The sequence below is a fragment of the Hipposideros armiger genome, unplaced genomic scaffold (genome assembly GCF_001890085.2).
Source record: "Hipposideros armiger isolate ML-2016 unplaced genomic scaffold, ASM189008v1 scaffold_781, whole genome shotgun sequence".
Lineage (NCBI taxonomy): Eukaryota > Metazoa > Chordata > Mammalia > Chiroptera > Hipposideridae > Hipposideros > Hipposideros armiger.
The window spans coordinates 607267-623125 of NW_017732131.1; the positions used below are offsets into that span (position 1 = coordinate 607267).

A 15859-nucleotide genomic window follows, 5' to 3' on the forward strand; every position below is an offset into this window, starting at 1 on the left:
TCTTGCCTCAACTAGATTCTCATGTCCAAACAGGAAGTTTTAGGACAGTCCTGTCTCCTGAGCTTCAAACAGGTATAGCTAACTGCCTAGTTAACTTCCCACTTACATGCTCCATAGGTAGTTTGGACTCTACATGTCCAAATTAAACTCCCTAACACCCCTACTCTTCAAATTCCTCCCCCTTTACCCAATATTTTAATAATATAATATCAATAATAATAGAAGCAAGCACATATATAATACTAGCCATGTGCCAGGCACTAGTCCTATTTTAATCATCATACATACACTCAATCCTCAACAACCGTATGAGGTATGAACTGTTATTATACCCATTTTACAGATGAGGAGAGTGAGACACAAAGGTGAAGTGATTTGCCCAAGATAACATAGCAAGCAGTGGAAACACAATCACAACCCAGGCAGGCATTTAACGTCTAGACTGTGCTGCCTTTTATTTGCTACCCAAGAGAGAAACGTTAGATCTAAGTCTTGTCAAACCTATTTAATAAATTTATTTAATTGGTTCCTCCTTTTCTGTCCTTATGACCATAATTGAGAAATCTTCCCATCTGGTCTGTTTAAATATCACATCAGTAAGCTGTCCCTTCCCACACAACTTAGAGTAGTCCCAAAATGCTTTGGACCACCTCATATTTCTTTTTCATTTTCTTTAGAGCACTTATTACTACTTGATGTTTTCTTACTTTTTTGTTTATATTATGTATCTCCCCTCACTAGAAGGTAAGCAACATGAAAGGAGAGACAATAGATATATTGTTTATAGCTGTACCCCCAATGCCTGCAAGAGTATGCACTCAATAAATCCTTGTTGAATGTGGGAACAAATGGGTAAACAATTGTCACATCTGTGCTTAGCTATTTCCTTCTAATGTTTGCCCCCTGAAATCCATCTTCCACACTAGGACCTAAGTGATTTTTTTCACAAGAATATCTGGGAGCGAACCTGGGCACCCCCTTCCTCAAATATCCCTCACCTGTTTCCCCTCATCTATAAATAAAGCCCCCTCTATCATGGCAGGATGTGACATGGTCAGGCACCTGATTTCCAGCCACTCGCCAGCTACCTGCCCTCCTGGGACATGAGCAGCGGCAATACTGAAGTATCTGTAGCTCTTGAACGTGCCTTGTTTTCTGACGCCTCCATGCTTATGTACGTTGTGTTCCCTCGCCTGGCAGTGCCGTCCATGTGACAGACTCCTACTCATCTTGCAGAGCTCGGCTGAGGCATAACCCCCTCCAGGGAGTCTTTCTGAATATCACCATCCTCCTCCTCCTCCTCCTCCCCCACCTCCCTCACCCTTACCCCAAGCAGAGTAGCTGTGTTTCTCTTGGGCAAATTTCTTAACTTGACTGAGCCTCAGTTTCCTAAACTCTCATATGAAGACAATAATAACATCTATTTGACACGGTTGTTGAGAGGATTCTATTTAAAAGTACATGCAAGAATCACTGCATAGGGCTAGGTACATTAGCAAACAAATTCCTTAGTTTTATTAATTCTGTATGTCAATTATTCCATGATATTTTACTTGCTTACTTATAGGTATGTCTCACCATAGGCCAGAAGGCTCTTGAGGGGAAATACCATGCCTCAATCAATTGATCCTTATCTATATCTGACATTCTGTGGGTGCTCAGTATTCTATACAGTCTTTCTGTCTCTTCTCTTCCAGGACAGAAGAGTATGCATAGATCTGCTAAGAAACTAAGAGTAAAATCTCATGATAGCCAAAATCATCAGAGGACTAGCAGCTACCATTTACTAAGTAGTAGGTACTTTACATACGTTATCTCATTTATTCTTTACAAGAAAAGATTTTTACAAATGAGGAAACAACGGTTGAGGAAAGCTAAGTAAATTGCTTTTAAAAACGCCCAGTTAAGAAGGAAGACGGTAGTCAAAACTAAACTGGTCTGACTTAAAGGCTTCCTTTTTGCTCTTTCCAATCAACCAGGAGACAGTGAGCCTCCGTCCATCTTGCAGGCTGGACCGAGGAGGCTTCCCAGTATGTTGTGGACACTTCATAAAGGTTTGTGGCACATATGCCTGCATGCAGGAATGGATATATGAAATGTGGTCCTGTCTTGGCACTCAGTTACACCCCAGCTCTGTCCAGGTCTCAATTTTCCTACCACTAAAAGGTTTCCTACCACTAAATGATTAACTGAGACCACGTTCTGTTGAAAGTAATATTCTTAGATAAACGTTCCTTAGTAAAACAGCTCCTTTTCCTACGGTCCTGCCTTTGTTTTAAAGTTCCGCCACTGAGGGACTATACTAAACAAAGATTTGGCAACTTGAAAAACCCTAACAATTGGTCTAGTTCGGGCTGAATCTGGGAACTAGTGTTTTGTTTTGTTTTTTTAAATCGTGTTTCTAACTTTTGTTTTTTTTAACTTTATTGGGGAACAGTGTGTTTTTTCTCAGGACCCATCAGCTCCAAGTCAAGTTGCTGTCCTTCAATCTTAGTTGTGGAGGGTGCAGCTCAGCTCCAAGTCCAGTGTCCATTTTCAATCTAGGTGCGGAAGTAGAACCGGCAACCTTGTTATTAAGAGCACGCGCTCTAACCAACTGGGTCATCCGGCTGCCCACCAGCAAGAAGCTCAGCTCAAGTCGTTGTCTTCAGTCTAGCAGAGGGCGCAGCTCACTGGCCCATGTGGGAATCGAACAGGCAACCCTGTTTCTCAGAGTTCACTCTCTAACCAGCTGAGCCACCTGGCCACCCAAGGAACTAGTGTTTTTAATATGTACACCTGACTTCACTTAGAAACATGAAAATGAATTAATGTCCCATAGTCCATTGTGTGTGTATGCGCGCGCGCGCGTGCACGCACACACACGCCTTGGAAAATTAGATCTATTTTGCTTTTTACTGGAAAACTGGGTGGATTACTCTTATCTCTGAGACAATCCTCATATCCCATAAATTGATTCTTTTCCTAAAATCAACACTTCTCCCTGATGCACAGCTGCCCAGGAAATGACTATCTCCCTGCACCCACCTACCCTCTGCCCCCATCATGGTTCCAAAGGCTCTTTTCCTTCAGGACAGAAACTGATGTGAATGAGGAAAAAAATTCTCAGAAGCTCTTAGGTATGGACACCACATAAAGGCATTTTCCCCTTTACTGTAATGTGGACATTTTTTAGACTACAGTAGGGTAGCTATTTTGTCTCTAAATATTACATCCATTCTGAACCTTGTACAAGAAAAAGAAAAATCAATGTTTTATTTAACCAGTTGAAAGTATATCTCATACTGAAGGATTATAATTTTGATGTTTAAAAGAGAAAAAAAATCAATGTTAATTTTTTTTTTTTTTTTGCCTGATCTATGAAACTATCCGTCACCCTTTAATTGACCATGTGGTTTGGAGAATTAGGTGCAGCCACTGAAAAGGGTGCAAATTACTCACTTCATACTTGACTATTTTCAACCCATGATGATAATACCTGCTCTACCTGCTTCCCAGGGTAGTGGCAATGGGTAAATGAGATGATTACAGGAAGGCCTCACCAGTATAGGAAATGCTGCTGTAAACAGCAGGGGCCCAGAGCAAGGAATACAAGCTAGATCTTCACGACTGCAGAAAATCTCCCCAGGATTAATTTCTCACACTTGCCCCAGGCCAGGACATCACAGATGGACATCTGAAACTCCAGTCTCTTAATTGGGTAAAAACATATTAGAAAAAGGATTAGGTACAGGGTGTAAGGGTTTGTTCTGTGCTGAGGCTAGGTGATTAATGAGTGCTCTGGGGACTTATTCTCTCCAGGAGAACCCCCTGGCTGAGAAGAGAAAAAAGACTTCACTCAGAATGGCCATGGTGAACACATACCAGTCCTGAGCTTCTGAGGGGAGGGGTCCACAGGGACTGCCATGGGAAGCATCCTTCTGCTCACAGCCTTCTGTTTCCCATACTGCCAAGGTGAGCAAAACTATACCCACTGTCCACCAGGAAGAGTTTAGGGAGCTGTCAAGTAGACCGGGGATGACATCTGGAGGATTTTTCTCGGCAGAGGTTTAGATGGTGGGAGATTCTCTATAACATTTGATTTAGTTAGGGGAGTGGGCAGAGAAAGAGCTAGAATATAATGTATATCAACATACAACCCCAAATAGCGAACATTGGCAGGGCTCTCTCTAATTAGCGAGCAGCCTCATCTGAGAGTAAAATGAAGTTGCCTTGGGAAAAACGCAACTCAGCACTTATTCATCTCTCCCAGGAATGCCCCAAGTAGCAGAGATAAAATAAAGGGAGTTGAGGAGTTGCCAATCATAGAGCTGATAGACAAGGAGCAGTTGAAGACATCATGATCAGAAATACTTCAGATGTATGACACACAAGCACAGGGAAGGGAATTGTGCTAGGGGAACTCTATGGCCCCTTCTAATATTGAGAGAATAGTTGTTGAAATCAAGAAAGCATTGAAAAGAGAATGTATAGGCCACTCTGGAGACTGAGAGAACTGCCATAGGATCATAGCTGATTAAGTATCTTAACAAGAAGGATTAGTCTTTGCTCCTTGGGGAGCCATGCCTCAGTATGCACTCTTGGATAATTTGATGAGCTGAACTGTTAATTTTGGTTGATAATGAGCACAAAAGGAGAACTAGGGCAAAACTCACAAAACTTGGTAACCGAAATCAATAAGGATTACAGAGGTCCCACCCTCTCACGGGATTCAGCAGTCATCTAATCATGGAAAAGTTCTTCCTTATCTCGAGCTGAAATTCCTCTTACAGTAACTTTCACCCCTCTGGTTGTATTTCTTAGGCTTCCAGATGTTTAATAAGTGCTGTTACAGTCAACCTAAACCTTCTCTTTTCCAGGCTAAACCCCTTTCTTTCAACCAATCCTTATAATGATATAGTTAGCTTCCTCCTCTCTTTTTTCTGGACTCTAATTTATCAATATATCCATTTCCAAAGAACTGGGTGTAATACACCAGATGTGGTCAAACCAGTTACAGGCTACAGTGAAACATTTTTCTTTTTAATCCCTGCTCCACACTTCCATGAATAAATTCAGATTTTCAAAGATCACGTGGTACTTGTGTCATATTATTGGCTCATACTTGGCTAGGAAATAAAACTCCCAAGTTCTTTTTCACATGAAATCTTGTTTAGGCTCCCTGTGATAATCTTACACTTAAGCAACCATTCTAATATAAATTTATAAATATGTACTATAAATATAATATAAATATAGAACAGCACACTTACTTTAAACCAAAAAGTCTCATTGATTTTTACCCATAGCTCTATTTGAAATAATACTAAATCTTGTTTCTATCATCCTTGGTGTTTTCTAGTCCCTCTAAGCTGTGTATCTGCCATAAGGTTGTTTTTTTTTTTCTTTCATTTTGTGTCTGCCATAAGTTTGATAAATGAAGTAAAAGTACCTTCTGCTTTTTCATCCAGTTTGTTGATAAAAATGGTAAACAGAGCTAGACCAAAAGCAAAGCCCTGTGATATGCCAACTGAGACCTCCTTTGACTTAACATCAATGCAGTCGACGTCCTCTAGATGCCGAAGTTTAACTTGCCACAACAGAGCCCTCTGTCCATAATTCATAGGCGCCACAGGAGCAGATGCTAGGTGGCCCTCACAGCCTAAATGTTTAACAAGTTATACCACAAATCTTCAAATAAGCATTTAGGAACCTCCTTATTCTCACTGCACCCTGTACATCCAACCTCATTCTCCATTAACCTCTGACACCAATCCACTCCAATCCTGGTGTTCTGCTGCCATTGGATGCCACACGTGCCATCCTAGGCCATGCAGTTCTCTGGCGCGAGATACCCCTGCCTGCCCCTCCCAATATTTAAGGTGTACCCAATATTTAAGGTGTGCCTCAAGTAACAAGTCCATTCTGATGGCTCCCCAACATATCTGGTTTGCCACACATTGACCCCTCCCCTGCTAAACACCAGAGGCCTTTAGGATCAGTCCCTTCATGGTGCTCCCTCTCACTTTTTGGGTAGGTGTCCTCTCTTTCTAACCAGTCTTTGGGCACAGAGATCTGGCAGTCTCCTACTTCTCCTGTTTCCCACCGTTCTCGCTCATGGTGGAAGCACCCTCTTACTCCAGCATTTCACCCCATCCCCTCTAATCTTTTCTTTCATCCTCTCCCTCTTCATTTGATCTTACCTTTCTTCCCGTACCCGAGGACTCAGGAGCTTGCTCGAATCATCATCATGGCTGCTCTGCTGGCTACTCTGTTGGCTGCTGAGGAAAGACAGGATATGAACCGTTAACGTCTAGCTTCTTTCTCAACCCCGGGAGGAGGTCATTTAGACTTCAGCTTGACAAAGAAACGGGGTTACAAAATTTTAAAGATACAAGTCCCCCATGTAAGTTTACACAGAGCGTGTACAAATATCAGTGGATATGAGAAATGACACAAATTTGGTGACAAGCCCACCCATCACACCTAAAGCAAAAGAGGAAGCTCCTGACCTGTTATAAGATCAGACTGAGCAAATGCCTCCAGCATTCTCTGTACCTGGGCCTCTTAATCTCTAGCACAGGAGAACAATCCAATGCTTCAACCTCACAGGAGAATCTCAAGGAGCTGGTATAGACCCGAGTGTATTGGGGGTGAAGGGGGGGATTATGAAGAAGGTGGGTGAAATTCCAGTGGGACAAAAGATTTGATGGGGTCAGGGGTCACCTGACCTGCTTCTCTGCCTCCAGGAAAGCCTGAAGAGACTGAGGTAAAGATGGATTAGAGGGTGGAGTCCTTCTACTCCTTAAAGCCCTAAAGGCAAGGTGACTACAGAGCTTTCAGCTCACAGATTCTTTAAGAGGCTTACATTAAAGTTGTGTGGAATTCAACTGTCCTTCATCTTATTAGAGATAAAGAAAAGCTGCTCAGGGCTGGCCAAGTGACGTGTTGGTTAAGAGCTGGCTTGGGACACCAGCTCTGAGCAGCAGGGCCCTGGTTCAGATCCCACATGAGGGCCAATGACAATGCTCTCTACAGCTAAGATGGTGAACAACAGCTCAACCTGGAGCTGGGCTGTCGCAGGTCGCAGTGGGCTGCCATAAGCTCCCATGTGTAGCCAACAGCCAGCGTGAGCGGCCAGCAGGCCATCCAGAAGTTGTCAACTGATCTGCCTCGCCCAGGAAGAGCGCAATGATGGTGCCAACTTGGGCCAGTGAAGCAATGTCCTCCACAACTAGACTGAAGAACAAAACAATAGCAACTTGTCTGTTCCCCTTCCCCCAATTCCCCAATAAAAATCTTAAAAAAAACAACAACTCCTTATGACAAAAGCATACTATCGTGTTGTTGACCCATGGGATTTCTTACACTGCGGCTGACCTGTTACCTGCACCAAGCAAACTGGGATATGTGTTATACTACAGTAGGCAATGCAAAGAAGATAGAACTCAAATTTCAAAGCTGACACAGCTCCAGCGATGAGCATCGAGAGGAATACCAAGCTAGACCGCTGGCAGAACATGTGAGAAGTAAAAGGGAGCGGTGTCTGGAGCCCAGTGTTTTACACTATCTAACAGCCAACAAGGTTTAACCAACCCAAATGACCAGGATCAGCATTACCGCCTCTTAAAAAAAGAGATAAAAAAAAAAAAAGAAGAGATCAAACTTGACTTCATTTAAACCATAATAGGCTGGTTCTTCCTCCTCACCCTATCCTCCCTCTGGCAATCAAAGCTTAAAGTTAAGTTAATAAAGGGGCTCCCAGAACTAAATGACCATGTACCAGGGTTTCAATAAAATAATTCTGAGCTGATATTAGCAAGATATCCCACTAGATGGCACTGTTGACTTCCAAACCAAAACGGTAAGGTGGCAAACCCATCTAGCACTTTTGGAACCCAAACTAGAACCAACCTTTGGTGCCCCCTTCTTGCCTTCCCATTGCTTAGAAAACAGTTCAGATGGTAGAGATCAAAGCAACAATGAATCGCCTTTAACTGTTGATGGGTTCTACATAACTAAGAAATATCAACCTGCATTCATTCAACAAGGATTTATATAATGCCCTCTATGTGCACATATGCCAACAAGAGGCAGCATCAAAGCAATGGCTAAGTTTAGATTCTGGAATATGTGGCCTGGGATGGAATCCAAGCTCTCTTCCACTTCCTAATTATCTGACCCTGAGCAAATTATTTGACGTCATTTTCCTTATCTACAAAATGGAGACAGATGTTATAATAGTTCTTACCTTGCAAAGCTATTGTGAGGGTTAAAGACTGAACAGATATGACGTATGGGTAACGGTGTCTTGTACATATCAACTACTATATGAATGCCAGGCATTATGTGCAAAGCATTATTTTGTGGGTCACAGAAAATAAAAATTTGAATCAGACAAGGATCCTGCTCTCAAGGTGTTTACAATCTGGAAAGTCAATATAAGTAACTCCTTTTAAAAGTAGAAAATAATAACTTTTCAAAGTAAATATTAAATGCTACAGAAACAGAATAGAGAAAGATCGCTTCTAGGGTAGATGAAACAAGACTGCCTCAACAACACGGTTTTTTAAACTTGGAGTTCGGATAGATTCAAGAAAAGCAGAAGCGAGAAGAAAAGGCATTCCACTTTAGCTCCATTGGTCAATGGAATTGAGGCGCAGGAATTCACTGTGCACTGAGATGCAGCAACACTAGAAGGATTTGGACGAGGTGCAGATGGCAAACTTCTGTTGGGGGCATTACCAGGGAGCACGCCAGAGAAGTGAACGCTGGACAGGAGGGACCGCAGATAAATCCAGGGTGGGAACAGCCATTGCGTGCATGGGACCCTTCCTCCTCTAGAGCCCCCAGGAAGGGCTTGTCCTCTCTCCTTCCACATTTGGAACTTGTTTTTCAACAATCCTAAATAAGTGAGATGGATGCCAACTACTCCTCTACTCAAGTCCATGAAAAATATTGTTCAGCAGAATTTCCAGAGATTCTGACATTGCCTCACCCTCTCACAAAAACTCCTTTCAATGCATATCTTAGATGAGCTTTTTCGGATGATACAGGCCAGCTGGATATCAGGCAGTTCATTGTGCTCCCTAAATGAATCTGCAAGTCTTCTGAGGTCATGAAAAAGGCATCCACCATACTAGGGTGTTTGTAGGGGAAACTGGAATGTCATAAGGTCGAGGGCCACATCCCCAACCACTCCATTTTACTCAAGGCCTTGGTGAGACAGGGTGTCCTGTGTGAGCTATACAGCTTATGGAAGTTGAGAAGAAGGAGGAAGTCCAGCAGAGGGCACTAATAGATGAAAATGTCTGTTAGTCTGGGGGGGGGGAACCTCTAAAAAATCAAGGATTTGGAATGACTTAGCGTGGGCACCAGATGACTGAAAGCCAGCTTAACATTGCAAGGAAGGGAACTTGCATAAGCAACTGTTGCCATTCCCCCAAGACAGCAAGAGAAGGTATTGAGTTAACTTAACCATCCTGTTGTAAATTCAAGCTTCAGATTAAAATTGCTGTATAAATTAAATTCTGAAACACTACACTGTGTTACTAAATAAGGTGGGGAAGCACTTCTTTAAATTCCGAAATATTCCTGAGGAAAACCAGCTGAGGTGAACCGGATCTAGAATCCTGGTTTTGTTCTCCACCAGCAAGCTAGTGCTTAATTAAAGCTTAGCCTAGAAGGTCACATTAAGCTAGTAACACTAGGAATAGCTGAGAAAAACCTGTTGTAATCTGAGCCAAAGCACATTTGAGAAGGCAAAAATTCACAGGCTATCCCAGGAAGCTCAGAGATGCAGGCTGGGTAAATTCCCATGATTCTCCTGATCTCCATTCCTCCCTCCCCCAACTCTAGATACTTGCAGAAAGCACAAGAAGGTGTCCTTTTGCCCTCTGGAAAGTACAGCATCACTGCTATGGAGACTGAATTTGGCCCCTTTTCTGAGTTGGTGCTTCATAAGTAAAAACTGCTCTTTCTCTCACAGACAACACTAAATGGGTCATGGCCTCCTCCCACACTCAGAAGGGGTTTTCAGAGATTCAGGAGATTCCAAGTACTTATGGGGATGTGCAAGCCATAATTTAGTATTTCCAGAGCCTAACGGAAACTGTATATTTATACACACTAAGGCTGTGCAGACTAATTTATCACATTTCTTTGCTTTTGGCTGAATCCGAGCAATCTAGTAGATTAGCACCAATTATCTCATGCTAATTGGAAGCTTCAAAAGGCTCAGAATGGCTTTGATTGATATATCTTTGATTAATGAAAACAGAAATAAATTATTTTAGGAAGGAGATGTAGTAGAAATAGCATGGAGACAGACAAACCTGGGTTTACCCCAGCTTTGTTTCTTATTTGTCCTATAACTTTGGCCAAGTCACTTATCTTCCCGGCCTATTTCCCGGAAAAATAGGAACAATAAAATACCATTTATAGAATTGTATTGAGGATTGAGTCGTGAGTAATCCAATCACAGTATCTGAGCTCAGAATTTAGAGTCAGAAACACACAAGTTCTAGTCCTGACTTGGCCATGTAGCTGGGTGATAACGGGCAAATTATTTAATTTTTCTAAGTGTGAGATGGGGGTATACCACGTGCCTTAAATGGTTGCAGTGAGAATTAGAAATGGTAGAGACCATCTAGAAAAATAATCTGGGGTAGTATCTGGGCGATGGTAGATATGCCATAAATGGTGGACATCAATTGTACTTAATATTGCTAGTTTGACAGATAAATATTTTGAAACATTGAGTGCTTGGGAGGAAGATAATATCGTGTTTCCCTGAAAATAAGACCTAACTGAAAAATAAGCCCTAGCATGATTTTCAGGGTGCTCGTAATATATAAGCCTTACCCCAAAATAAGCCCCAGTAAGATCATCAGCCAGACATGACTTTCTTTAAATAAATGTAGATTTTTGTACATGAATAAATGAATAAAATGCATCTTTTGGAGCAAAAATTAATATAAGACCCAGTCTTATTTTCGAGGAAACACAGTAGAAGAGACCCTTATGGTAAAAATGTTGAGAGGCACTAACCTAAAAAGTAGGGTCAGTCACACCATCACTGACAAAAGAGAAGGCTGGGTTTTCATGCTGAATTATATGTACCTGTGAAATGACTGGCATTTACCATTTCAGTTTAAGTAGAAAAAGGTGTATGGGGGTAACAAAGACAGTAACAAAGGACAGAATAATAGAGAATAGTTTCTGTTTGTCATCTGACGAATATAGGAAAGTCTAATAATAGAAAATGAGGAAATAGATGTGATTTGGGGCGCTGCCAATGACTGCCAGCTTCTTACAAAACATAGCTGAATATTCTAAAAAAAAAAAAAACTACTTAGAAAATAACAGTCTCAGAGTGAAAATTGATAATTTGTCTACAAAGTTAAGCAGTACTTTCTGCTTAATGGCTCCCATGGGAACCTGCAGCAAGGTGGATAAATAGTCAGATTCAGGGATTCAGAATCCAGCTAAATATCTTTTAACTCATTATAACTCACTAACAGCTCTTTATTTAATAGTTCGTTTACCTCTAAACATGCCCATGTCTCTGCTTTAAATAAAGACAGGAAGAAAGAGCTTTCTCTCAATTCCTTTATTTCACCTTCTTTCCCCTCAGGGCCATATTTTATTGAAAGAATACACTCGTTGGTGAAACTTCTATCAAAACTGTATCAGAATCAACTGAGAGCTTTACTATGCAGATTCCTTGGCCCCTCCCCAAACTCACCAAGTCAGAGTCTGAACCTGTCCAGGAACGTGTTTTAAAAGCTTCCCAGTGATTCAGATGGGCAACCAGGATTGAGATCCACTGGGTATCACACTCACTGCCTCTACTTCCTCACCACTGATTCATGAATTAGTCCACTGCCATCTGGTCCATAGCACCATCCCACCTTGGTTTTATCAACCGGGACCTTTGTTACTGCCAAAGTCAATAACAACTATTACATCCGAATCTTATTTGACCACTAGGCAGGTTTGACACTGATGATTATTCCCATTCTTTAAGCTTCACCCTTCATGCTTTCTTTGGCACCACTCTCTCTTGGTTCTTGGATTTTTGCCTCTTTTGTTTTCCTCTTCTTTTTTTAGGCAACTTCATGGACTGCTCTTCTGCTTGGGCCTGAAATGCTTCCCAGGACTCACTCAGCCGTTCATTTAATAAATTATCAAATACAAACCATGTACCACGCATTATTCTAGGATCTAGATACTGAGTGTAGAGTAGTAAACAAAGCAGCAGTAGAGATTTCCACTCTCAAGAGGTTTACATACATTCTGTTGGGTTCCTTTCTCTTCCAGCTTTATACCAAGGGAGCCTAAGGTTCATGGACCTCTGAAATTGTTATCAAAATACTGTGCAATATTATATTGGGTTGTCAGAAAAGTCATGACACATTTTTGCAACAAAAAACGTAGAAAAAATATGTCACGACTTTTCCGACAACCCAATATATTCACCGGAGAGGATTTATAGCTCTTGTCAGATTCTCGAATAGGCCTGGGACCCACAGAAGATTAAAATCCACTGCAGTGCATCTCTGAGGAATTTTATCCACAACCGAGGCTTCAATTTTGATAGGTATGCTGATGACTTCCAAAGATAGTGGAGCAGTGAGTTCAGCTGTCACTAGCCACATGTGGCTACTTAAATTTAAATCAAAACTTCAGTTCCTTAGTAGGACTAGTTACATTTTAAGTACTCAGTAACTATATATAGCTATTAGCTGCCATAGTAGACAGCACAGATATAGAACATGTCCATCAGCGGAGAAAGCTTTACTGGACATCACAGAGGTTTTCAGATAAAACTCAGGAGTCGAGTTTCAGCTCTGCCGCTTGTTATCTGAGGAACTCGGAGCAGCTTATTTACCTCGCACTACATTCTTGGCCCCTCATCTGTTAAAACGTAAGTAACTTCACAGAACTGTTTTGAAGATCGAACAAGTTAACTAATACAAAGCATTTAACAAAAGGCGTGGCAAATAAGTACCGAACAAATGTTAATACTACTTATTTTTATCATACATGTGCGTGGGTAGTGGGCTCTCCTGAATGTCCAACAGGAATCTTAAACTGAACACGCCTAGTACTGAATTCATCATCTTTTTCTCCTCTCCTTGTTCTCCACAAGTAAGGGTTCATTCAAACTATAAATGTACCTCTATATCAATTTCACACCAAGTCCTGCAGATTCTAATTCTACTTCCTTACTATCCCACAAATCCACCCCATCTTCCATCCATCCCTCTACTGCCACTGCCTTCGAGCCTCCTCTCATCACTCCTTGCAAGGATTCCTTGAATAGACTCCTAATGGCTTTTCCTGTTGTCAATCAGGCCCCCTGCAGACTATCCATGACCTTGACACAATAATGATCTTCCTGAAATGCAGATCTGATCTTGTCTTGACTTAAATAAAATCCTTCAGCTTCCCATACTTCCAGAACAAAGTTCAAACTCCTTAGTTTAGCAATAAAAGCCCAATAAACTGACTGCTTTGTACCTTCTCAGATCCCACATCTCTCAAATGCACTCCAGAATTTCACTCTCCACTCTTCATGGTACTCAATGTCTCCGGCATCACATACGCTCTTCCCCTGGCCTGGTATATCCTTTTCTCTACTCCTCTCTTTGTTTCGTTCACTCCAGTTGCGGAAGCAGTACAGTTCAGGGACCAAACCTGATGGCTCTATCTTTACATGGCCTTCACTCAAATCTTGACGCTTTCTACCTACTCTACTCAATTTCAACCTCCATAAAATGGGGACAATAAAAGTTATCTTCTTCATTGGAGTTGTAAAAATGAAATACAGTAATACCCACAAAACACTTAGAAAGGTATCTGGCTTTCAGTAAGTACTCACTATTATAATAATTAGTATCCTTGTGAAGTAGTACCTTCTAAGGGAAATGTTCCTTGATGGCCGCTGCCCACAGTATGCTCCTCTATCGCCTGGTACTGCCCTTTATCCTAACATTTCTCATACTCTCTGGGACTCGGTAATTAATAACTCAGCACTCTGTACCTTTCACCACACTGTAAGTTATTTGAGAGCAAAGATCCTATTTGGTTATTTCTTTCCATTCCCGGTGCCCAGCAGCATGCCTAGACCTACCCTGTGTCCCCGAAAATAAGACCTAGCCAGAAAATAAGCCGTCGCATGATGTCAGGTGCCCAAATGTGGCACCTTGGCAAACTGAATATTTTAAGCTGAAGGAGTTTGTGGAAAAGGCACCCTTCTCCCTGAAACAGGTCATATAATTCTCACGTGAGGGGTGCGTGCCCTCCATTTTCTGGAGGAATCATGCTAGGGCTTCTTCTCCAGCTAGGTCTTATTTTCGGGGAAACACAGTATTAGGTGTACAACATGGGTCTGATAAGTGAATACACGAATATCTAGCCTTGCCCTCTCTCCCAGTTCTCCACTTTCACTGAAGACTCCCTGGCCAGTCCAGAAGGACACCTTGCTCAGTGCTCCCAAATCTGTACAGATTACACTCTCCTTCCAGATAACAACACGCCTCCAAATGTTCATCAACATTTTCTGAAAGCTTGTGTTGAAAGTAGCCTGCTAGGCCTTACTGGACGTGTAAGGCATGGTCTGTGACCTCAAGAAGACCACTGGTTCAGGTATGAATTCCTGATGTGCCATTCATTTATCCATGTTTCAACAGAATGTTTCAGGCATTGGTGCTCTGGAGAAACCAATTAGAATCAGACATATGTGAGCCTCCCAAACAAGGCAGACGCTGTAAGAAAACCCACCAGGGCTGGCGTTACCCTCCTAATGCCAGCCCTCCTCTGCCCCGCCCCTATGTCAAAGTTGTGGTCCAACTCTCAGTTATCCAGCGTGAGGAAGCCTCCATTGGAAGGTGCGAGGGAAGAATGCGGCTCTCCATGTTAGACAGTACAGATAAAAGCAGGGTAAGATTTTGAAGCCCAAGGCTACAGCTTTTTTCTTTGTTTCTTTCTTTCTGAAATGTCTATGAGTTTTACATTTCCATGCCAATCCTTGACTTTCACAAATACAGATAACCAAGCTTGGGTTAGGAAAAAAAATTAATTATTTTCTCTAGTGCTCTGTTCTGAGATATTTTTCACAAAGCGTAAAGATCCTTCACTCGCAATAAAATTCTAGGCCTCTTACCATACACAATTAAAAGAATCATACTTACCCCATTATATTCCTCAAACGGGGTCTGAAGAAAGGGGACAAGGAGAACTTGTGTCCACTTAAACGCTCTTCAATTGCTCTTAGCTAGAGAAACACACCACTTTTATCTAGTTTCCCATATTCTAGTCACTTCCTTGGCCTCCATCACTACCTAGCTTCACAGTGAAATCTAAGGCCCTCTTAAGACAGTAAATACAAATTAACAGGTCACTTAGTGGTAAATCTTTACTCAGGGGGCAGTGTGACCAACCACGTTGCTTCCCGGAATTTGAATTCCCGGAATTCATTAAGGCCCTGGGCAGTGGAGACTCAAAGGTCAGCCTATGCCCCCTCCCTGCCTGCCCTTCCTCTCCAGTCCCCTGTGCCCCCTCCAGCCTTTAGAAAACCCCTTGCTTCCCAATCCAGGGCCTTCATATTGGAGAAGGAAGAAGTGCTAGGAAGCTGGAGAGAGTTCTCAAACCCCACGCAATCGCCAGAAGCCATTTTGTCCAGATAACCTGCAAACCTTATTTTGGACAATCATCTTGATCCTGGTTCCTGTATTCAAACTCTTCAAAATGAGGAGTTCAAGTTCCTTTTCCACTGATTTCTTCTCATAGGGGCAAGTCAGGAGACTTTCTAGGACACAGTGAGAGCCTTGGCTTGTGTTCCCCACATGTCCCTACTTCCTCCATACCAATAACC

General features: G+C 42.1%; 1 protein-coding gene across 11 annotated transcripts in view; it reads right to left on the reverse strand.

Annotated features, from left to right (window-relative positions):
* Positions 1–15859, reverse strand: part of GRAMD1B (GRAM domain containing 1B) — a 253091-nt gene that overhangs the window by 136253 nt on the left and 100979 nt on the right. For all 11 annotated transcript variants that reach the window (XM_019628340.1, XM_019628339.1, XM_019628330.1 and 8 more), the window contains exon 2: positions 6183–6260. In XM_019628340.1, the coding sequence (XP_019483885.1) occupies positions 6183–6260 (78 nt within the window). The remainder of the gene's footprint in view (positions 1–6182; positions 6261–15859) is intronic.